Source organism: Rosa rugosa, chromosome 4, assembly GCF_958449725.1.
Source record: "Rosa rugosa chromosome 4, drRosRugo1.1, whole genome shotgun sequence".
NCBI lineage: Eukaryota > Viridiplantae > Streptophyta > Magnoliopsida > Rosales > Rosaceae > Rosa > Rosa rugosa.
In genome coordinates, this window is record NC_084823.1 from 19223417 (window position 1) to 19248081 (window position 24665).

At 39.4% G+C, this 24665-nt stretch overlaps 2 protein-coding genes, 1 long non-coding RNA gene and 1 pseudogene across 12 annotated transcripts; 2 read left to right on the forward strand and 2 right to left on the reverse strand.

Moving 5' to 3' along the window:
* Positions 1–2831: 2831 nt before the first annotated feature.
* LOC133743617 (heat shock 22 kDa protein, mitochondrial-like) lies at positions 2832–4422 on the reverse strand (annotated as a pseudogene).
* A 2045-nt stretch (positions 4423–6467) lies between these two features.
* LOC133742064 (EG45-like domain containing protein) lies at positions 6468–7471 on the reverse strand. Its single transcript, XM_062169759.1, has 3 exons — positions 7255–7471; positions 6852–7128; positions 6468–6680 (listed from the first exon to the last, which is right to left on the reverse strand). The coding sequence occupies exons 1-3, from the start codon at positions 7376–7378 to the stop codon at positions 6674–6676; spliced, it is 408 nt and encodes a 135-aa protein (XP_062025743.1). The 5' UTR covers positions 7379–7471; the 3' UTR covers positions 6468–6673.
* Positions 7472–8417: 946 nt separating this feature from the next.
* LOC133742065 (uncharacterized) lies at positions 8418–12060 on the forward strand. The gene is made up of 3 exons (XR_009862341.1): positions 8418–8938; positions 11625–11786; positions 11883–12060. It is a non-coding gene; the product is annotated as an uncharacterized LOC133742065 (long non-coding RNA).
* A 237-nt stretch (positions 12061–12297) lies between these two features.
* On the forward strand, positions 12298–14347 carry LOC133707171 (probable indole-3-pyruvate monooxygenase YUCCA10). Of its 10 annotated transcripts, none has more exons than XR_009844966.1 (5): positions 12402–12879; positions 12976–13087; positions 13188–13271; positions 14073–14189; positions 14310–14347. XR_009844966.1 is itself a non-coding variant. In XM_062132734.1 (3 exons), exons 1-3 carry the CDS (start codon positions 12339–12341, stop codon positions 13161–13163), a joined length of 291 nt encoding a protein of 96 aa, XP_061988718.1. In that variant the 5' UTR covers positions 12299–12338; the 3' UTR covers positions 13164–13767. The 10 variants fall into 10 exon arrangements, 1 of the variants encoding a protein (XP_061988718.1); XR_009844971.1 differs by lacking the exons at positions 14073–14189; positions 14310–14347 and adding exons at positions 13344–13467; positions 13777–13798; XR_009844969.1 differs by lacking the exons at positions 14073–14189; positions 14310–14347 and adding exons at positions 13347–13467; positions 13777–13798.
* The last annotated feature ends 10318 nt before the right edge of the window (positions 14348–24665 follow it).

The following is a 24665-nucleotide window of genomic DNA, read 5'->3' on the forward strand; positions in this document are numbered from 1 at the left end:
CTCTCCCATTTCCCATACAATCACCCTCCTTCTCCTCGCCTAAATCAGTCACACACCCAAAAATCTGTCACAAAAACCCAACAAATAAGTTCTGAATCGAAGAGAAATGGACAGAAATACGACATGCAGAACTCATCACCCAACAACTTCATACCTCCAGATGCGCAAAGCCCAGGCAAGAACGAAGAGAGAGAGAGAGAGGAAAGCAAAGAAACGAAAGGAGATCAGGCGGAGGCTAAAGAAGGCTTTTATCCCTAGGGCTGAAACGAAGGGCAAAACAGTCATTTGACAACGTCAGCTCGGCTCGAGCCGGCACTGTTACTAAGCCGATGAACAGTGAACTCAGAATTAGAAGATATTAAATATGCTAGAACTATCCATGCACCCGTGGAGTTGAGGTTACAAAGAGAATGCGGGAGGTTTCTTTTTTTTTTTTCTTTTTTTTTTGGGCAAATTTCATACTTCTCTTACGATTTAATTTTGCATCCCACACTTTAGTGAATCTTCATCCTACAAGAGACTCATTAGAGCCACATTTTTAATTTATAAAATAATTAACGGAAAAACTAATGATTGGACATGATTGATTAAATTTTAGAATACATGGATGCGTGTGATAAAATTATAAATGTAGGGGGTACACACAATTAGGGATGGCAAAAATCCCCAGCGGGGCGGAGCTCCATTGGATACCCGCCCCTAATGGGGGGTGAATTCGGGGACAAATGAGGAATGGGGATGGGGATCTCCAATCCCCGCTATCTAAGATTGGGGATGGGGCGGGGATGGTATTGTGATCCCCATCCCCAAACCTACCCCAATAATATATACATATATTTAACTTATATATATTTTAATTTATTTTTTTGTAATATAAATCACAAATATATATATTTACTACTTTACTTTAATGGCTACATTTTTACTTTAATGATGTTTTGACTTTTGCACTCACTTAATTATGATTTATGAATTTAATCATGTTTTAAATTTATTTGTTGTAGATTTTGATTTTAAAAAATGTAATATGAGAAAAAATTATTTTATTTATTAAATTCTTATTGGGGATTTGGGGCAAGTTTGGAGGCTTAGTCCCCAGTGGGGACGGGGTCGGGGAATCCCCAATATATTTTTATTGGGGATTGGAGAGGGGATGGGGTAGAGAATGACCCCGGGGATGGGGATGATATTGTGATCCCCATCCCCAACCCGCCCCATTGCCATCCCTACACACAATTGATTTAAGATGTAAACGTGAGGAAGGTAAAATGAATTAGCCCTAAAATAAACGAAAACATGACCCAACACCTGTGATCCATATATAGATGGACAATTATATTCACCTTTTAAATTATTGGGAGAGTTTAGAGTTTTAGGAGAGTGAGTTCAAATTTTTGGACTTTTATTCTAAATGACAATTTTCTTTTCAAAAAAAAATTCTAAATGACAATTTTTCAATTTTAATTATGCTCCGAGAGGAAGTCATAGTAACTAAACACTTTCCATGTAATTGCTTTTGAGTATTTCACGCTACTGCAAAATTTTTCTTTACTATAAAATTTCCTCTCAATTTTGATTTCCAAAATCATTCTACAAGACATAAATCTTAGCACTAACGAGGCTACCATCGCCACAAGCTTATGCAACTACTAACAACCCAACTATTCAAAAACCATTTAAGATCATTATATTAAACATCGATCTAGGAACGGGGATAGGAAACAAACTAATTCGTTATTAAAATTTCAGTTTCAATCAGAAGAGCGCTGGAAGGCATTTGCGATGGGGTAGAGAATGACCCCGGGGATGGGGATGATATTGTGATCCCCATCCCCAACCCGCCCCATTGCCATCCCTACACACAATTGATTTAAGATGTAAACGTGAGGAAGGTAAAATGAATTAGCCCTAAAATAAACGCAAACATGACCCAACACCTGTGATCCATATATAGATGGACAATTATATTCACCTTTTAAATTATTGGGAGAGTTTAGAGTTTTAGGAGAGTGAGTTCAAATTTTTGGACTTTTATTCTAAATGACAATTTTCTTTTCAAAAAAAAATTCTAAATGACAATTTTTCAATTTTAATTATGCTCCGAGAGGAAGTCATAGTAACTAAACACTTTCCATGTAATTGCTTTTGAGTATTTCACGCTACTGCAAAATTTTTCTTTACTATAAAATTTCCTCTCAATTTTGATTTCCAAAATCATTCTACAAGACATAAATCTTAGCACTAACGAGGCTACCATCGCCACAAGCTTATGCAACTACTAACAACCCAACTATTCAAAAACCATTTAAGATCATTATATTAAACATCGATCTAGGAACGGGGATAGGAAACAAACTAATTCGTTATTAAAATTTCAGTTTCAATCAGAAGAGCGCTGGAAGGCATTTGTTTGTTCAGGACCTAATCTAAAACTCAAAGTCCCGTTGTACAAGTCGAAGTTGAATTAGCATTGTAGTGTTATATTCTAATTCAATCTGATGCAAATCTATTATGAGGTCACCACTCTCTTGCATATAGTTCAAACTTCTTTTATTGTTATGAACTCAACTTGGTAAAATTTCAAATTTTGTTTCGTTGCTTTATTTCTTTGATTTTTTTTTGGGGGGTGAAATTTGCACCCCCAAATTTACAAACCACACCCCATTTTATTTTTTTAATAATATTTCTTATCATCTCTTTTGCCACTTCCTAAAACACCCTCTCCCCTCTCTCTCTTCCAGACCACCACCAAGGTCCTCTCTCTCTCTCTCTCTCTCTCTCTCTCTCTAAGATGAACTTGGAGAAATGATAGATGGATTTACACTTACGTACATGAAAATCGTCAGAAAACTAGTATCTGCATTTGGCTCAAGTTACAATCTGCTTACCACTGATTATTCATTGAAAAGCAGAGCTTACAATCCTAGACCAAACCACGAAAACAAAAGCTACAACTCGTAAAGGACTCAATATGTTCAAACACCTCAGTAATTCACAAGACCAACCCAACCATCTCTCTAATCAATCTTCACCTCATACACATTCTTCTTCTCCTCCTCTTTCACCTTAGGAACCACCACCTTGAGAACCCCATTCTTCATTTCAGCCTTGATCGAATCGAGCACATAAAGGTTAGGAGGCAGATCCAATCGGCTAGAGAATCTCCTCCCTCCTTCTTCTTCATCCTCAGGGTCCTTTCCTTCTCCTCTCACAGTCAGTGTGTTCTGCTCCACTGACACCTTCACGTCCCCCCTTGTCCAGCCCTGGCATGTCCCTCCTCAGCAGCAATGCGTCGTCGTTTTCTTTCACGTCCCACCCTCTTCTTGATCCAGCTTCACCGACTCCTCGAGACGCAGCCATGTATGGGTTGTCCATGAATTGGTCCATCAAGTTAAGGACCTGGCTCAGACTTCTTGGCACCTGGTTCAGACTTCTTGCAAGACTCCGAGACTCATCGTAAAATGGATCAAACACATCTGCAATCACATAAACCCAATTGAGAATTGCATAATTAACAAGAACCCAAATGAGGTTTCACATAATTAACAAGAACCCATATGAGGGTTCACATAATAAACAGAAACCCTGTTGAGATTTCATAAAATTAACACAAGCCCAGTGAAGCTTTCACACAATTAAAAGAAACCCAATACGATTTTCACATATTAACACAAACCCAGTTGAGGTTTTAACAATATAGAAAGACCCTCAATTAAAGATTGAGAAAAACAAAAAAGAACTGAAAGAGAAACTACCTATAGGGTCACGGCGGCGAGAGGGAGAGCTGGTGGTGGTGCGGTCGACGGAGACGCTCCGGTCATCGTCGTCGTAGCTGGTCCTCTGGGCGTTGGTGTTGAAGGAGCGAGAAACAGAGGGAGCTACTGAAACAGAGCGAAGAGGGTTGAAGAGCTTGGAGAAGAGGCTTGGGGATGAGGCCCTTCTGAGAGCGATTGAGATTGACGAAGCCATGGAGCTATGTTAAGAGAGCAAGAATGCAAGAGCAAAATGGGTTTTGGAAATTGATGCAAAGAGTGGTGATGGGCTCATATGGGTTGTCCATGTATGGTTTCCACGGTCAATGAGCGGTTGTTGTGAGGGGGTGGAGGTTGATAATAGCGGTAGCGACGGAGTCCTTGGTGAAGATCGAGAAGATCGGCTTCAGAATGCCAGCGTTCCTGTTGACGTTTCTCTTGGGCTTGACCGCATCGGCGTCTGCTTTGGGCTTCGCCTTCGCCTTCGATTTTGGTGCGGCGGCGACCTTGACGGCGGTTCCTGCAGTGGATGTGGAGGACTTGGCCGGCAGTGGGAAGAAGAACGGGGACCTTGGTGGTGGTCTGGAAGAGAGAGGGGGAGGGTGTTTTAGGAAGTGGCAAAAGAGAGATAAGAAATATTATTAAAAAAATAAAATGGGGTGTGGTTTGTAAATTTGGGGGTGTAATATTTAGAAACTTAATTTTTAAGCTCAATACAATTTGATCTGGTGGTATAAGTCTTCATTCTATAAGTGGGAAGTCATGAATTTGACTCACAAAAATAGTTATTGATATGATAAAAAAAAAAACAAAAAATTAGAAAAATAACTTTTTTTTTTTTTGAAAAATAACTTTTTTTCAAGCATTAAATTGATTATTAACCTCTTTAAAAAAAATTGAAATCTAACCTTTTTATAATATGAAATGACATGACTAACCCTAAAACCAAAATACAAAGTTTCACTTTTTTTTTTGTATTGAAAAAAAAAAAAACAGAGAAAATTTCACTTCCTCTTTTTTTTTTTGGGTTCTTGACCCAAAGCACCAAAATAGACCAAATTTATCCCACTTACCCCAGCAACAGATTTTTGTTCCCACTAACCCAATTTAAATTGAAATGGCAATTTTACCCTCAATTTAATTAATATATTACATCATGCCACTATCTCTCATCCTGTACACAGGTACACCGACCTCTCTCTCTCTCGCTCTCTCTCTCTGCTACGTACTGACCTCTCTCTCTCTCTCTGCGCCATGGCGGCTCTGAAATTAAAAGCCCACCACCGCCGGACCTTCAGTGCTCCCAGACCCCGCCGGACCTTCACTGAGTGCCGACCCCGATTGGATCAGAAGACGATCCCAGCTTTGCTGCGTTCAGAGCTCGTCGGCGGAAGCATGGCGATCGGATCTTCCAGCCGGAACTCGAACTCTCCTCCAGAAAGCTCCGAATCTGGACCTTCCGTTGATTCTTTGCCGGAGACGAAGACGTAGCTCCTGAAGACTGATTCCCTCTGCAATTTTTTTTTTCTATCTGAGATCGACCGCTTCTTCCTTCTTCTTTTTTGGATGACGTCCTTTTTTTTTTTGGACAACGTTTTTTTTTTTTTAATAGATAACATGGGGGAAAACGCCCATAATCAAAGAAAAAAGAAAAAAAAATGTTTTATTTGGGGGCAATAGACGTCTATTGGGGGGTAATAGACGTTTTGAATTGATATAATCTTTTTTTTTTTCTTTAATCAAAGTTTTGTTTGTCTAAATTTAGGAATATTAGTTCTCATTCCGATGACCTAAAGTTCTATTAGGGGGCAATAGACGTCTATTGGGGGGCAATAAACGTCTATTGAGGCAATAGAAGTCTATTGGGGCAATAGAAGTCTATTGGGGAGCAATAGAGGTCTATTGCCCCTCTATTGGGGGCAATAGATGTCTATTGGGGGTAACAAACCTTTCCGGTGAGGTTTTCATAAAAGTCCGGTGGCCGGTGACCGGAATCCGGCGAAAGTTGGCCGGATACTTTCGCCGGATTCCGGCGGTCGGCGGCCGGGCTCCGGCGAAGTCCCCTATGGTTTCTCTCTCTTCCATTTTCTCTCTCTCTCTCTCTCTCTTTCTCTAAGTTACAAAGGTGAGGGTAAAATGGTATTAAAAATAAATAAAAACAAAAAAAAAAATCTTAATGGAGTATTAGGGAATACCTCCTTAGAGTGTTTTGGGTAAGAGAGAATTAAAAATATATACTTTATGGGGTAAGTGGGAAAAAAATCTCTAGAAATGGGATAAATGGACAAAAACCTTTTTTTTTTTTTTTTCTGTTTTATCTTCTTGGCATGAAAAAAATATCAATTCAATACTCGACTATAAAATGCAGGCTACTAAGTACTAACCCCATCCTAATATTCTTGAAATCTTTTTAGTTCTTGTAAAGAGAATCAACAATGGATTCCATTGCCTTGACACACAAGCCACATGCAGTTTGCATACCATTCCCGGCTCAAGGCCATAAACCCAATTTTCTGTAGCGGACTCCAGCACCTCTGATCCTCCATCAACACCATACAATGCAAATCCCCTCTCAAAATCCTTTCTCTCTCAAGAGACGCCAAACCGAGGTCGGCATCCCAACAACTCTAGCAGAGCACCACTAGGATTTTTTTTTTTTTGAATAACTATTGTATAATTATTGTTGGAACTCAAATTTTTAGAAGATGCAAAATATACAAGGAAATAGAGTAGAAATTATTGAAAACTATTATAATTGTAATTGAACACTTGAAATGGAGTAAGGCCTCTCTGTTTATTTAATCATCTAGATATATTTATTCATAATAACATGATATTTCCCAGGTGTACTGGTTATTCTTATTACAATTGCGGCCCTTGATTGACATCATTATTATTCCGAGACACTATGAGAGTCGCCTTCAAACCCTGCATGTAATAAAATGTTGAAACAATTAAACTTTCTACCAAGTACTTTAATGTTCTATTTAGTTATAGAGGCTGATAGAGTTCAAGTCATTAAACTTGTTAGTTTTCATACATCATCAACAAGTTTAATTTACTATAAAACAGAAGTACAAATTGGTAATAGGTACTTACTGAGTATACTCAATCTTGATTTTTCCAGCATCAGGATTAGCAATGGCAGAAAAGGCTTCTTTGGAGAGATCTATAGTTCCATGGCATCCAGGAGGACAATAATCGACAATCTTTACGACAACGCTGTTACCCTTGCAAGGTTGTGGTACACCTTGGTTAGTGGCTCCAATGCATTTCACTCTATAGTTCCTTCCGCACGCCGCTCTGTTTCCCCAAATGACATCGCTTGCTGCAGCTATCATCACCCCATCGTTCTGGTATCCATTGCATGACGAAGCTGGACAGATATGAAATATTCATTTGTCAGTTACAATATTGCCTCGATTGCTAGATTAGTAAGTTATAATTTGTTTTTTGTTTGGTTCACATATTGATTTGCGTATGGAAAAATTCGTATACTTACGAACATAGGGAGGTGTATAGAAGGTGGCAGTTCCCTCGGCAGCAAACGTGACTGAGGGAAGACATATAACCACAGCCACCATCACCACCATGAGAACACGGATTTTGAATCCCATTCTTTCCATAACTGATGGCTAGTAACTTATACTGAAGCAGTACTATGTGGAAGAAAAAGCTTCAATCTCTGTGGAAAAAATTTAAGCGCCTTCCTCCATCTAATATAGGAAAACAAGAAAGTTGAGTACGTCGTGTTACCTGCGTCATTTTACCGACTTTCTGACTAAATCAACAGTATGGTCCATAGCCTTCATTTTCTTATGTAGAACAATTGCCCAGAATATGCCTTCTCTTTTATGCTTTAGTGGAGGAAACTAAAAAGTCTTTACACATGTAAAGACTTTTCTGCCTTCTCTTTTACGTTGTTTGCATGCAGAAAAGTCTATCTCGAGTCTAATATGTATAGTCGGTTGGTGTTTTAGTGGGAGGAAACTAAAAAGTCTTAGTCTAATATGTATAATGGGTTGGCAACAAACCCACTAGACTCTGGCCCAAAAAAAAAAAAAAAAAATTAGATTTGTCAAGATCATTTCTCATATATAACGTTTTTAACTATTGATTTAGCCCTAAAGTGTGACTATTACTATGTAATTTGAATCATCTACATGCTAGATCTTTTTTTTTACTTTCATACTTCCCAAAAGGAAGCAAATTCATACACATTAAAGAAAAAAAAATTCCGAAATTCTTGAGCCAAATAATTACTTTCGTCACCATTTTAGGGACTGATAAAAAAGACTGTTGTCTATTTGTCATTCATTTGTTGGATGACATTTATAGTTAAGTAAATCAGTAGAATTAATACTTTGTGAACCAAAAAAAAAAACTATTTGATCCATCTAGTACGCACATTTTGTGATTACCATCTAGTACGTACATATTATGATTATTGCATACCCAAAAGTCTAGTCTAAAGAGGGTTGGCAGCGGACCCACTAGACTGGTCGATCCACATTATAACTATACTAAAACCCATTCATTCTAAATATACGAAAGCTAAACTACACTTTCACTGTTCATTTTAGAAAAAACAAAATGTATGAACAGTGTACTTACGGTTTTGCCCCCATCTTTTCTGGGCGTTTTACACTCTTGGCCCTGGCTGCTTTGCTGTCTGTATCGGACACCTGTTATTTCGTTTGTTTGCCACGGACCCTGCCACCGCTTTGACCTGTGTGTTTTGGTAGCTGACCCATCGGCAGAAAGAGAGAGGCGTTGATCTGTCTCCCTTGGTAGTTGATCCATAGACTGAGAGACTGAGAGAGAGAGAGAGAGAGAGAGAGAGGAGTTTGATCCACAGAGAAACAGAGAGATAGAGAGAGGGCGAAGAGTTTGCATGATCGAGCCCGGAGTTCAGTAGCCTGGAGATTTGACGATTTTTGTCTCACGGATATAGGTCGTGGCTTGCTAATCAGTTTTGGTTCTGCTTCTTTAACATCCCTGTTTGATATCTTCAAGATTTATTCACATGTCAATGATTTGCTGTGGATAAGAAGGAAAGAGGGACTGTGATAGAGGTCGAAAGAGACTCTGAGAGCGAAGAGGCTCTTTTGCTTTAACCAAAACACTCCAATAGCTCAAGTGAAACTCGCCTGCAGTCTATTTGTTCTTTTGATTTGACGATGAAGGTGTCACGCCCCGAATTTTGAATAATAAATTCAAATCCGAAACCTGAATAATTACAATTACAAAAAACCAAATCTCGAAACTTCGAGTTCATTATTACAATTCACTCTCACAATATATTATAAAGCTCAAATGAGCATAACACACCTCACAACTTACAATTGTTGTAAAACTCTAACAATTGCTCTAACCGCACGATCACCGTCCTGGTTCTCCTGTCCTGTAGGATTACCCGCTACACAATTTGAATAGTGTACCGGGAGTTGCAACAACACAAAACCCGGTAAGCTTTTTACAGCCAGTATGAGTAAACAAGAAAGAACTGTTGATTTATTAGATTTCAAGACTACCACAAACCCACGTTACTTTCTCACTCTCATATATATATATATAGACACTTATGAGTTACTCTCAATTTAGCTCATAAGATCACTCACTCTCATATATATATATAGACACTTATGAGTTACTCTCAATTTAGCTCATAAGATCACTCACTCTCATATATATATATAGACACTTATGAGTTACTCTCAAATTCGCTCATAAGATTTCCCAACATTTGGTAGACAGACTCATATATATATATAGACCCTTATGAGTTACTCTCAATTTCCCTCATAAGGTTACCATATATATATTGACACTTATGAGTTACTCTCAATTTCACTCATAAGTTCACTCCACATTTGGCAGACAGACTAGAGCTCTAACTGAACGTAACCACTCGTCCGGCCACAGACGTGATTACGATTTAATACTATTAATAACCACCAGCCCGGTACGAGAGCGTGATTCACTAATAGATGCCATGGTCACCTCGTGACCTAGTGATCTCCACAGATCACAACAATTTATTGTTCCTCAACAATAAAACTCAACACCTCTCACAATATATTGTTTCTCAACAATAAACTCAATATCTCTCACAATATATTGTTTCTCAACAATAACTCAACACAACTCCAACAATACATATTATTTCACGTAATAATATATATACAGACATTCACACAGGAATGTCTAGTAACACCAACAATAGTTCATATGATTGCAACAAAATAAAGCAATTAATTGTATTGGGTTCGTAATATGAACCACGTGAGGTTTACTCACCTCGATAATCCCGCTGCGTCTTCAATTCAGCTCAAAATACGATCCACAATCGTCCACCAACTCAAACCGTCAATCACCTAGTCCAATAATGATCTTGACTTAGCCAACAACTCAAATATGTAATTAAACGACGATCCAACGCTCAGATTCAAATTAAACGATGATCCAACGGTCGGATCTGAATTTAATGATGATCCAACGGTCGGATCCTCACGGTAGGATCATCCTTCAAAATTATCACGAAGATCCAACGGTCAGATCTTCCTGAATCGCCTTTACTAACATCTCCACAAAATTATATGAAAATCCGACGGTCAGATTCTCACGAATCGCCTTCCGAATCACTATTTCTCAATTATACGAAGATCCAACGGTCGGATCTTCGCCCGTGACCTCACAAGGTCACCGGGACAGTCATACGATCAACATATCCAAAATTGAAGCAAAACCGATGGTCAGATCTTCACAGATCGTAACCCGAAGATAAACGTAAAAACGTTAAATAGTAACGTCAAAACGTAAATCCACTATTTATCAACTTTTTCTAACATGACCATGTTATATATCAAAACGCTCGTATGGATGCATAGATCATCGCCTAGATAATGAAAACTCGAAATATGGTCTGATGCGCCGCCACAAACGGTGGTCAGTGGGCGGTCAACGCGGCGGTCAACGCCGGTCAACCACCTCAGATGGCAAAGTGACCAACTACAAACTGGTTCAAAATGAAAGGGTGGTCGACTTTCATACCTGGAGCTAAGCCTGGTTCGGCCTAGATCGTCCTAGATCAAGCGTTGAAGTTGGATTAATCTCGTGCGTCTGATCAGATTCCAGATTGAATCAGGGACGTCGAAATCTTCAACTCGTGATCTTTCACTCCACACTCCAAATCGTCAAGCAAGGAGGATATGAGGATGATCAGGGGAAGGAGGAGATCACGAAAATGGGGAGGATCGGCCCGTGCAACGCCGGCGTCGATGAGATCCGGTCGGGTCGGTTACTTCGCCTGGGGTCGCTTCGATCCAGGTTTGGGGGCAACGGCGGTGCAAGACAGTGGCACCAGGCGACTGGGCGGCTTGCGGCGATCACAAGGAGGGCCGGGTCGTGGCCGGAGGACGCCGGAGGCCGGAGATGGGTCCGGGTCGGGTCAGTCGAATAGTTCCGGGTCTGAGGGTTTTCGATCGAGAGAGAGAGAGAACCGGAGGAACTATTTAGCAAAAAGGGAAAAGTTTCGTCCTTAATGAAAGAATTTGGAAAATTTCTCTATTTATAGAAAAAACCCAATTTTAAAATATTCATAACTTAATCATACGAACTCCGAATATTGCGTTCCACATGTCCACGAACTCGTATCGACGAGCTCTACAACTTTCATGAAGGAAGTTTTCCCAAATTTTGAACGTATAAAAAGTCAACTTTGTTGACCCCCTAAAAACGTTCGTTTTCGAAAATAAAATCGTTCGAACTAATTCCACGACTTCTCCAAGCTTCGTACTCGCTCCTACTATCGTGAAATCATTTCTAAAAATCCACGGAATTTAATTTGGATTTTTTCGGGTATTACAGAAGGTCTCTAATCTGACGATCCGTACTATAGCATTTAAAAGGTAATCCCCATCTTAAAGTTTCCTCGCCGATGCTTGATTAGAAACTTGAAAAACAAACACATTCATCAGAAGCTTGGTTGAGACGGAGGGACGAGAAGATCGAGGAGGACGAAGATGGAACTGGGTAATCGATTTTGAAGTCGTGTTTTTTCCAGTTTGTTCTAATCAAATAAAGCTTTAGATTGTTTGTTTTTGTGGTTTAATTCGGAATTTCTTTCAGGTCTTAAGATACTCCAAAATGGTCCAAGTGAGGGATAGAAGAGGGGGGAAGATCTCGGCGAGAATAGACCGGGTGGAAGGTAATTGTGAGAATTGGATTTGTGGTTTTGTTCTTGATTGTTTTGAATAGTTTTGTGTTTTTTTTCTTCTTTTGTTAAATGTTTTGTGGCTTTGATTCCGATCCTGGACTTTGAGGTATGAATTGTGAAGACAATACATATGGTTTGATGGCTGAAATATAGAATTCTAATTCGATTCGAATGCTTTCATCCCATGATCAGTTTATATATGTGACATTTGGTTAGGCCATGCTTTGCTCCTCACACTCTGTTAATGTGAGAAAGTGTATATTGTAAAGTTTAGGTCTTTAGGGTTTTTTATTCGAGTTTGTGATTAGTGGTTTTTGTAGGTATTTATGCTTCTTTGGTGGCTTTGATGTTCAATTGCGTGAAGAAAGATGACATTGATTACTCTCCTTAAGAAGAGGGCGAGTGGAGGTGAGTAATTTGATCCCCAGCTCAAGATATATGATGGAGATTTCAGTTTCAATTTTGATTCAGTATTGAAATAATTGACTTCTTGATTTTGGTTTGTGAATGCCATTGGTGTTGTTAACGTTAGGACTCAGTACACTCCTTATGAACATTTAGATGATTCTATGCTTCAGCAATTGAATGTTAGTGTAAAGTAAACATTCTGTGATTCCTATTTGTGAGATTGAATTAGGTTTATTTATCTGAGGATCGGAGGGTGCATTAAATGTAGGCTTAAAAGATCATCTGACAATACAATACATTCTATTGTATTGTGTGCCAGATATTGAAGGGTTGAGTAGTTTTGATGGGGATGTTCTTCAGTCGACCATATTCAAATCCGGGGTTGACTTCAAGAACAACAATGTTTTGGTGGTTGTCTCTGGGAATTCTGGCATGGAAATTGCTTTGGATCTGGCAAACGATGGTGCAAAGACTTCAATCATTGTTCAAAGCCCGGTAACTGTAAGTAGTCAAAATCTGACTTACCTTTACATAGAAGATTTAGAACATGTTTTTTTTTTTTTCCCTACAAAAACTTATTCACAACTTCTTTTTTAGTACTGTTGGAGTTGGAGTAGCCAAATTATTTGATGCAAGATTTGCTTAAATTTTCCGGAAAGTTTCAGAAATTCAGAATTTGAGCAGATTAGGAGAGAATTTATTTCAGCAGGTAATAATTTAACAAAGTCTGTTGATTCTAAATTATCATATCAATCTCATGTTACCAGAATAAAGACTTGAAGTGAGCATTATTCTATTCTGATTGTCAGAGTCAAGGTTGTTCACTCTTGGGAATACATGATACACCAACATTACAGGCAAAGGAAAGACTTTTTCTTGATTGAAAATGGCAGGTACATATTTAACAGTGTCTTTTGGACCATGAAGTACATAATGACACACCAGTAACTTTTTATTTTCTGAAGTAGATACGCAATTTACAACAGTGAATTATGGAGCAGTAATGTAGCTGGAAAAGAAGAAACTAAATCTACACAAATAAAAATGCAACATTTCTTTTTTTCGGTGTAGCTTACTGAAATCATTCAGGTAAAACTTTTGTTTCTTATCTAATGTTCAAATTACGGCATATATTAAAGAGTGCCCCTTATATATTTAAAGTTCAAGACATCTTTTGTTTCTTCATGACCAGCTATAGACTTATAGCCTCATAATATGAAAGTGAAAAACTTTAGAACAGAAGGATTGCTGCATTCGTTTGTTTACAGCATTTCATTGCTTATTCTTCCTGCTGATATATTAGGTTTCTCGGTTTGATTTGGAGTAACATAGGACATTTGTATCTGCTTTTGGATATTATCACTTATTTCCTCTCTTTCCCAACCACATTGTATTCAGATTTTAAACATGTCAAAGGTTACATCACAGTGGAAGTTTACAAGGATGATTCTCCAAAGGTTGTGGATAGATTTCTCGATTTATGGTAGGTATTCAATAGTGAGATGCGTACTGATAGTTATTTCTCTGTTGTACTTATGTATTCTTTGGTTTTCTGCTGAGTTTCTGAACCAGTCAAGTTCTTAAGTAATCATCTTACTATTTTGCGGACTAGCATTTCAAACTTATTTCTTTTACTGCTTTTCTGACGACTTAGGTTTCCCTGAAACACTTTCATTCTGTTGTATTTGTTGCAGGTTTTATTCGGAATCTTATCAAGAGGAAGCAACTAATTGATGCTGTTAGATGCATTTGCATCTTGCAGTTAATTGACAAGTTCTGCCAAAAAAAGAAGAAGAATTTATCCAACCTCTGTAAGATTAAAAGCACAGAACTCAGGATATTAACAAAAGAACAAAAAAACTAAACTTTCAGTCTATAATATTCTGTTTCTATGACTAACTATTGTTACCAATTCTTGAAATGTTTTGCAGGGCTGCATATATGGCTCCATGCACTCTGAACAAAAAAGGTCAGTTAAATGCTCTTCATCTTTGTTTACACTGTATCCCAACTGCCTCATTATACTTCTTTCATAACTTTTCATTAAATGGTTTTATCGCTCTAATCTCTAGCAGATTGCATATAGATATCCATCATACTTGCCAAATAAATTTTTGATATAGATCAGTGACATGTAGAAAAAATGTAATACCCCGAAAAATCCAAATTAATTTCCGTGGATTTTTAGAAATGATTTCACGATAGTAGGAGCGAGTACGAAGCTTGGAGAAGTTGTGGAATTAGTTCGAACGATTTTATTTTCGAAAACGAACGTTTTTAGGGGGTCAACAAAGTTGACTTTTTATTCGTTCAAAATTTGGGAAAACTTCCTTCATGAAAGTTGTAGAGCTCGTCGATACGAGTTCGTGGACATGTGGAACGCATTATTCGGAGTTCGTATGATTAAGTTATGAATATTTGAAAATTGGGAATTTTCTATAAATAGGAAAAATTTCTGATTTATTCATTAAGGACAAAAAAATGGAGATTTTGCGGAATAGTCCCCCGAAACCCTCCGTCCTCTCTCCTCTCCCACGCGGCCGAACCGCTCGACCCGACCCGGCCGAACGGCCCTCCTCCGGCCTCCTCTGGCCACGGACCCGGCCTTCCCCGAGCTCGCCGTCGCACGCCCAGCCGCTCCCTGCCACCGTCTTGCCCCGCCGCTGCCCCCAGATGGAGATCGAAGACGCCCCAGCCATGTGAACCCGACCCGACCGGAAAACGACTTTTCCGGCGTTGCATGGGCCGATCGTCCCCATTTTCGTGATCTCCTCCTCATGCTGATCATCCCCATGTAAGCCTTTCATCACGATTTTGTGTATAGAACGCTAGATCATGGTTTGACTTTTTCGACGTCCCTGATTTAATCTGAATCTGATCAGACGCACGAGATTAATCCAACTTCAACGCTTGATCTAGGACGATCTAGGCCAAACCAGACTTAGCTCCAGGTATGGAAGTCGATCACCCTTTCATTTTGAACCAGTTTGTAGTTGGTCACTTTGCCATCTGAGGTGGTTGACCGGCGTTGACCGCCGCGTTGACCGCCCACTGACCACCGCTTGTGGCGGCGCATCAGACCATATTTCGAGTTTTCATTATCTAGGCGATGATCTATGCATCCATACGAGCGTTTTGATATATAACATGGTCATGTTAGAAAAAGTTGATAAATAGTGGATTTACGTTTTGACGTTACTATTTAACGTTTTTACGTTTATCTTCGGTTTACGATCTGTGAAGATCTGACCATCGGTTTTGCTTCAATTTTGGATATGTTGATCGTATGACTGTCCCGGTGACCTTGTGAGGTCACGGGCGAAGATCCGACCGTTGGATCTTCGTATAATTGAGAAATAGTGATTCGGAAGGCGATTCGTGAGAATCTGACCGTCGGATTTTCATATAATTTTGTGGAGATGTTAGTAAAGGCGATTCAGGAAGATCTGACCGTTGGATCTTCGTGATAATTTTGGAGGATGATCCTAAAGGCGATCCGTGAGGATCCGACCGTTGGATCATCATTAAATTCAGATCCGACCGTTGGATCATCGTTTAATTTGAATCTGAGCGTTGGATCGTCGTTTAATTACATATTTGAGTTGTTGGCTAAGTCAAGATCATTATTGGACTAGGTGATTGACGGTTTGAGTTGGTGGACGATTGTGGATCGTATTTTGAGCTGAATTGAAGACGCAGCGGGATTATCGAGGTGAGTAAACCTCACGTGGTTCATATTACGAACCCAATACAATTAATTGCTTATTTTGTTGCAATCATATGAACTATTGTTGGTATTACTAGACATTCCTGTGTGAATGTCTGTATATATATTATTACGTGAAATAATATGTATTGTTGGAGTTGTGTTGAGTTTATTGTTGAGAAACAATATATTGTGAGAGATATTGAGTTTATTGTTGAGAAACAATATATTGTGAGAGGTGTTGAGTTTTATTGTTGAGGAACAATAAATTGTTGTGATCTGTGGAGATCACTAGGTCACGAGGTGACCATGGCATCTATTAGTGAATCACGCTCTCGTACCGGGCTGGTGGTTATTAATAGTATTAAATCGTAATCACGTCTGTGGCCGGACGAGTGGTTACGTTCAGTTAGAGCTCTAGTCTGTCTGCCAAATGTGGAGTGACCTTATGAGTGAAATTGAGAGTAACTCATAAGTGTCAATATATATATGGTAACCTTATGAGGGAAATTGAGAGTAACTCATAAGGGTCTATATATATATATATGAGTCTGTCTACCAAATGTTGGGAAATCTTATGAGCGAATTTGAGAGTAACTCATAAGTGTCTATATATATATATGAGAGTGAGGGATCTTATGAGCTAAATTGAGAGTAACTCATAAGTGTCTACATATATATATGAGAGTGAGTGATCTTATGAGCTAAATTGAGAGTAACTCATAAGTGTCTATATATATATATGAGAGTGAGAAAGTAACGTGGGTTTGTGGTAGTCTTGAAATCTAATAAATCAACAGTTCTTTCTTGTTTACTCATACTGGCTGTAAAAAGCTTACCGGGTTTGTGTTGTTGCAACTCCCGGTACACTATTCAAATTGTGTAGCGGGTAATCCTACAGGACAGGAGAACCAGGACGGTGATCGTGCGGTTAGAGCAATTGTTAGAGTTTTACAACAATTGTAAGTTGTGAGGTGTGTTATGCTCATTTGAGCTTTATAATATATTGTGAGAGTGAATTGTAATAATGAACTCGAAGTTTCGAGATTTGGTTTTTTTGTAATTGTAATTATTCAGGTTTCGGATTTGAATTTATCATTCAAAATCCGGGGCGTGACAGTTTGGTATCAGAGCGTAAGGTGCATATTTGGTGATGTGTCAATACCTTCCGAGTGATGGCCCGTCTGCAGCGGATCCCCATCGTGTGCTCTTCGGTATTGGCTAAGTCATTGGGTATGCGTGAGTGTTGGGAGTTGTTTAGGCCGCTAGGTCGTTTAGGGAACGTGAATACCTTCCCTATAGTATTGACTTGGTTAATATGAATTTGTATTTGACTTATACTGTGTTTTAAGTGTTATACATGTCTTAGCCAAGCATACTATACTCCTTAGGTGATGGAGATTCGAAGGGGTTGTACTTAGAACCTTACAGTTGTCTTGTAGGTTCGTATTGGAATAAGTTCAGTGGCCGCGAGTTACAATCCTTGAGGAATAGGAACCTCTTGATTCAACTCTGTTAAGTCAACGAGGATTGTTTTATGGAAATGAGGTTCTTTTGATTGTTGAAGTGTTTGGTTGAGGACATGGTGTGGACCTATGCACGTACCTAGTGTGGATACGAGTATGAATTGTTATAAATTTTGTCTTCTTAAGTTGGACGTACAGATGTTTAGATGAGGTGTACGTATCAAGGATTAGATATCTTGTTTTATAAAGAGACGTCTTAGTGGAGTTTTGGTAATTGACATGTGATACGTGATTAAAGTGACTCTGAGGCAATTATGCTGACCTTGTGTGAGATTGAATTCTTAGTGTAGACTAAGAAGGTTGTGTGGTGATTTTATATACACTACGTGATGAACTTTTAGAAGGAAAAGTTATGAGTAAAAGTATGGGTTTTTTCCCTGATGTCTATAGCAGACTTGTGCATATGGCAGCCTTGTGGTGGTGCCAGTAGTGTTTATTTTATAACAGTTTTTATGGCAGTGCTTGTAGTGCTTTAGTGGTAGTTGTGTGATGTAACCATTTGATAGAACTCACCTTGGTTAAGGTGTTAGCCATTGAACAGGATTCTTGACTCTGTGGTTTGGGAAGAGATTGATATAAATTTTTGAGTGTAGTGAGGTAATTTGGAGATACTTAGGTTATCTATAAGGAGGGTGGTGGAGTTTGTTATCGAGGTGATACCAGGTTAGATACCTATATTAATGTCGCCTTATTGGATGAAACTGAACTTAAGGAGTTGAAAGTTCAAGGTGAGAGTTTACTTGAGTAGAGATTCATTAGAGCTAGTATTTTTCCATGATGGTACTGTATTGAGAAAGAAGAAGAATGTGGCTATGTTCCTTCTTTAAGGTGAAACATGACCATGATTAGATTTGGTACTAAGGATATGAATTATCGATAATGACTTGGAGCGAATTTGTAGCATTCTTTTGAGACATGTACTTTCCTGCCCAGTGAAGGATATGTTAGTGTTCTAGTTCTAAAGATCACGAGCGTAAGAGGTGTTAAGTTTGGTGCTCTATAGGTGTTTCTGAATGGGAAGTGTTTAGCTTTATTAATCCCTGAATTCTAGCGACGAAATTGTTTGTGTTTGGTTTGACTCAGAGGATGCTAGCTAGACCTCTGTGCAACTTAATTGATTGTTGGATTCTTTTTGAGTGATTGTTTTTATTGCATCATTATGAAAGATGTGTGCAGTAGAGTTGTTTATGGTTTTGAAAATAGTATTGGGTGACCAAGGTTCGATCCTTGGTGTTGTTGTTGGTTAAACAAAAAGAAGAAACAACATGCACACCATCTTATTGATTTATTATTACAAAAAGGAAATTGGAACTACGCTATACTAAGCCTAATCAGTAGCTCCGGATGGGTTGAGGCTGAGCTCAAGAGAAACTGGAGATCCACGGTTGTAACCGCCTGAGCCACCGAAATAGTAATCATGTGCACTACCTTCCTCGGAAGTAGTCTTCAGGTTACCAAAGACGTCCTCGCCGTGCACGGGGAACAGAGGAAGAGTTTGAACCTCCTGGTGATCTCCTCCTCGTTGTTGCAGGGATGTTTGTCCTCCTGTTGTGCCAAAAGAGTTGGACTGGTATTAGTGTTGAAGTGTGAGGAAGAATATGAAACAAAATTTAAGTAAATAAATCCTTCATTACCAGTAGAATAGGTGGAACCAAAGTTGAGATCAATGGATCTACCATCATCAGTAGAACTAGTGGACCCAAAATTGATGTCAATGGATCCACCAGCTGGCCCAAAATTGATGTCGATGGATCCACCAGCACCAGTAGAACCAGTGGACCCAAAATTGAGATCAATGGATCTACCAGTACCAAGAGAACTAGTTCTCATGGGCACTGGAGCAGCCTGATTACACCTATTCATCTGCTTCTCTCGAGCCCTGACGTTCTGGAACCAAAAGTAAATGTTCTTACCCTCAACATACCCATACTGGTTCAGCTGGAGACAGATCTCGTGAATCTGCTCTGTAGTTGGGCACTTAAATCCCTTGACGTAGTAAAGATCCTTGAGGATTCTTATTTGTTCTGGAGTAGGAATCCACCTGGTACGGCTTCGCCAGAAATCCATGTTGGCACTACTTCCAGCTGCTTGGGTGTTTCCTCCCTCCTCTGTTGGTTGCTGTTGTTGTGGTTCCATTTGTTGCGGGGTTTGGAGCTCCATTAGTTGCAGAGTTCGTGGCTCTTGGGTCATGGGGTGAGAGGATGTGGAAATCGAGGAATACATGGTTTAGTGTTTGAGGGAGATTTTGTTAGAAGGATTGGAGTTGTTGAACTGGTGATTGGAGATCTGAGATTCTCAGAGGAAAGATGAGATCGAATCTTCAAATGGAAGAAAAGATCTGAGAAAGAAGGATTGAAGATTTGGAGGAAAATATTGAAGATCTGAAAGTTCAGAGGAAAGATGGGATTGAATCAACTAGATGGGAGAGAAGATCAGAAGAGAAGGATTGAAATTGATGAAGAAAGGATTTGAGAAGAGAAAGGCTGAAGAGTTGAGAGAGAAAGACTTGAGCTCGGAAGAAAAATTTCTTTTCTTTTGGAGTGAACAGTTTTTCTCCAGAATGCACCTATTTATAGAACAAGGTGAGCAGATCTCCACCGTTGGATGAACGATCTCAGAATTTGAATCCACGCGTTGGATTAAAGTCGCCCCGAAACCCGGAAAAGCTGTTGGCGCGTGTTGAGCGTGTAAGGGGACAGGCCGAACCTCGAGACGCTGTGGCAGACAGCTTTAGCCGAAAGTGATTTGCTTTCCGTAAATCACGGAAGAGACGTGTCGTGGCACGTGGAGTGTACCGACAGTTTGTTGTTATTCTATCGCTTATGATAGAATAAATAAAAGAAGTTGCATGGATAGTAACGAGAGCAGCTGGTGCTCTAGTGGTTGAAGAGCAAGGCTCATGTACAAGAGGTCAGAGGTTCGAACCTTGCCTCTCGTTTATTTTTATTATGTTCGCTTATGACATAATAAGTAAAACATTTGTACACATTATATTAAGCACAGCTTGTGCTCCAGTGGTTGGTGGGCAAAGCCCTTGTGCAGCAGGTTAAGGTTTCGAACCTTGCCTCCCCCGTTATTTTATTTATGTCGCTTATGACATAATAAATATAACACGTGAGCATATATTAATGAAGGCAGCTCTTGCTTCAGTGGTTGAGAGCAAAACCTTCGTGTTTGAGGTCGGGAGTTCGAACCTTACCTCTTACAAATATTTTTGGATCTCGTATATGCTTGATATACGGACGTATATACGGTATGTACGGTATACATATGTATATACGGTCTGTATGGTATGTATACTTATATCCAGTTGTACAGTATGCATACGTATATACGGTCTGTACGGTATGCATACGAATATACAGTTGTACGGTATGCATACGTATATACGATCTGTACGGTATGCATACGTATATACGGTATGTACAATTTCATACCGTAGCCGAGCTGGAAGTTGGTGGGCCGATTGGTAGGCCCAAATAGTAAGCCCAAATAGTAAGCCCAAATGGTAGGCCCAAATGGTAAGCCCAATTGTTCGGCCCGAATAGTAGGCCCAAATGTTAAACCCAAAGTGGTTTGGGCCGGTTCGAAATGTGGATGGTCCGATTTCTTCAGGCCCAATTGGCCAGCCCTAATGCTTAGCCCAAGGATTGAACAAGCCCAAGTCATCGTCACTGGGTGACATATTTTATTGGCGTGCTTTTGGGGATGATTTGTTTTGAGTGATGCATCTCTATTGTTGTGAAGAAAGGTGCATGCTTGAGTTTTACTATAGAGATTTACCGTGATGCTAATTGAGTAGCGAAACACTTTGTGGGAGTGTTTACTGTGCTTGTATGCCAGTACAGAGTGATGATCTATGTGAAGATCTATGTGAGGATCTATGAGATGATCCATGTGACGATTTTGTGTATGTGATGTGGAGTGTTGTTGAGCAGTTGTTTTGTGAATTTACATTGTGATGAAAGGATTTAGTGGCCCTAGGAATGTATTTTTATACAAAGGATTGTGGCTTTGTAGATTACTACAGATTTGGAAAAGATGGAGATTCTATGATTAGGTCAACCTTAATCGAGAGGAATTGACTTACGCTCAAATTTCGGGACGAAATTTCTTTAAGGAGGGTAGATTGTAATACCCCGAAAAATCCAAATTAATTTCCGTGGATTTTTAGAAATGATTTCACGATAGTAGGAGCGAGTACGAAGCTTGGAGAAGTTGTGGAATTAGTTCGAACGATTTTATTTTCGAAAACGAACGTTTTTAGGGGGTCAACAAAGTTGACTTTTTATTCGTTCAAAATTTGGGAAAACTTCCTTCATGAAAGTTGTAGAGCTCGTCGATACGAGTTCGTGGACATGTGGAACGCATTATTCGGAGTTCGTATGATTAAGTTATGAATATTTGAAAATTGGGAATTTTCTATAAATAGGAAAAATTTCTGATTTATTCATTAAGGACAAAAAAATGGAGATTTTGCGGAATAGTCCCCCGAAACCCTCCGTCCTCTCTCCTCTCCCACGCGGCCGAACCGCTCGACCCGACCCGGCCGAACGGCCCTCCTCCGGCCTCCTCTGGCCACGGACCCGGCCTTCCCCGAGCTCGCCGTCGCACGCCCAGCCGCTCCCTGCCACCGTCTTGCCCCGCCGCTGCCCCCAGATGGAGATCGAAGACGCCCCAGCCATGTGAACCCGACCCGACCGGAAAACGACTTTTCCGGCGTTGCATGGGCCGATCGTCCCCATTTTCGTGATCTCCTCCTCATGCTGATCATCCCCATGTAAGCCTTTCATCACGATTTTGTGTATAGAACGCTAGATCATGGTTTGACTTTTTCGACGTCCCTGATTTAATCTGAATCTGATCAGACGCACGAGATTAATCCAACTTCAACGCTTGATCTAGGACGATCTAGGCCAAACCAGACTTAGCTCCAGGTATGGAAGTCGATCACCCTTTCATTTTGAACCAGTTTGTAGTTGGTCACTTTGCCATCTGAGGTGGTTGACCGGCGTTGACCGCCGCGTTGACCGCCCACTGACCACCGCTTGTGGCGGCGCATCAGACCATATTTCGAGTTTTCATTATCTAGGCGATGATCTATGCATCCATACGAGCGTTTTGATATATAACATGGTCATGTTAGAAAAAGTTGATAAATAGTGGATTTACGTTTTGACGTTACTATTTAACGTTTTTACGTTTATCTTCGGTTTACGATCTGTGAAGATCTGACCATCGGTTTTGCTTCAATTTTGGATATGTTGATCGTATGACTGTCCCGGTGACCTTGTGAGGTCACGGGCGAAGATCCGACCGTTGGATCTTCGTATAATTGAGAAATAGTGATTCGGAAGGCGATTCGTGAGAATCTGACCGTCGGATTTTCATATAATTTTGTGGAGATGTTAGTAAAGGCGATTCAGGAAGATCTGACCGTTGGATCTTCGTGATAATTTTGGAGGATGATCCTAAAGGCGATCCGTGAGGATCCGACCGTTGGATCATCATTAAATTCAGATCCGACCGTTGGATCATCGTTTAATTTGAATCTGAGCGTTGGATCGTCGTTTAATTACATATTTGAGTTGTTGGCTAAGTCAAGATCATTATTGGACTAGGTGATTGACGGTTTGAGTTGGTGGACGATTGTGGATCGTATTTTGAGCTGAATTGAAGACGCAGCGGGATTATCGAGGTGAGTAAACCTCACGTGGTTCATATTACGAACCCAATACAATTAATTGCTTATTTTGTTGCAATCATATGAACTATTGTTGGTATTACTAGACATTCCTGTGTGAATGTCTGTATATATATTATTACGTGAAATAATATGTATTGTTGGAGTTGTGTTGAGTTTATTGTTGAGAAACAATATATTGTGAGAGATATTGAGTTTATTGTTGAGAAACAATATATTGTGAGAGGTGTTGAGTTTTATTGTTGAGGAACAATAAATTGTTGTGATCTGTGGAGATCACTAGGTCACGAGGTGACCATGGCATCTATTAGTGAATCACGCTCTCGTACCGGGCTGGTGGTTATTAATAGTATTAAATCGTAATCACGTCTGTGGCCGGACGAGTGGTTACGTTCAGTTAGAGCTCTAGTCTGTCTGCCAAATGTGGAGTGACCTTATGAGTGAAATTGAGAGTAACTCATAAGTGTCAATATATATATGGTAACCTTATGAGGGAAATTGAGAGTAACTCATAAGGGTCTATATATATATATATGAGTCTGTCTACCAAATGTTGGGAAATCTTATGAGCGAATTTGAGAGTAACTCATAAGTGTCTATATATATATATGAGAGTGAGGGATCTTATGAGCTAAATTGAGAGTAACTCATAAGTGTCTACATATATATATGAGAGTGAGTGATCTTATGAGCTAAATTGAGAGTAACTCATAAGTGTCTATATATATATATGAGAGTGAGAAAGTAACGTGGGTTTGTGGTAGTCTTGAAATCTAATAAATCAACAGTTCTTTCTTGTTTACTCATACTGGCTGTAAAAAGCTTACCGGGTTTGTGTTGTTGCAACTCCCGGTACACTATTCAAATTGTGTAGCGGGTAATCCTACAGGACAGGAGAACCAGGACGGTGATCGTGCGGTTAGAGCAATTGTTAGAGTTTTACAACAATTGTAAGTTGTGAGGTGTGTTATGCTCATTTGAGCTTTATAATATATTGTGAGAGTGAATTGTAATAATGAACTCGAAGTTTCGAGATTTGGTTTTTTTGTAATTGTAATTATTCAGGTTTCGGATTTGAATTTATCATTCAAAATCCGGGGCGTGACAAAAAAAGTGGTTGTTCTAATGAAAGTTGGCTACCTCTGCCTTTAGAGACTATGAGTAAATGTAAATTTTCAGAAATTCATGGTTTCCATTATAATCCAAATACTTTAACGTTAAAAAAAAAAAAAAATTAGATGGTGGATACTAATTTTGTATGCAACACTACTGGAAAAGAACTCAGAAAGATTTCTTAAAAACTTCAAGAAAAAAGAGTAACAAGTTAATGGTTGGTTCCTGAAGAACCAAA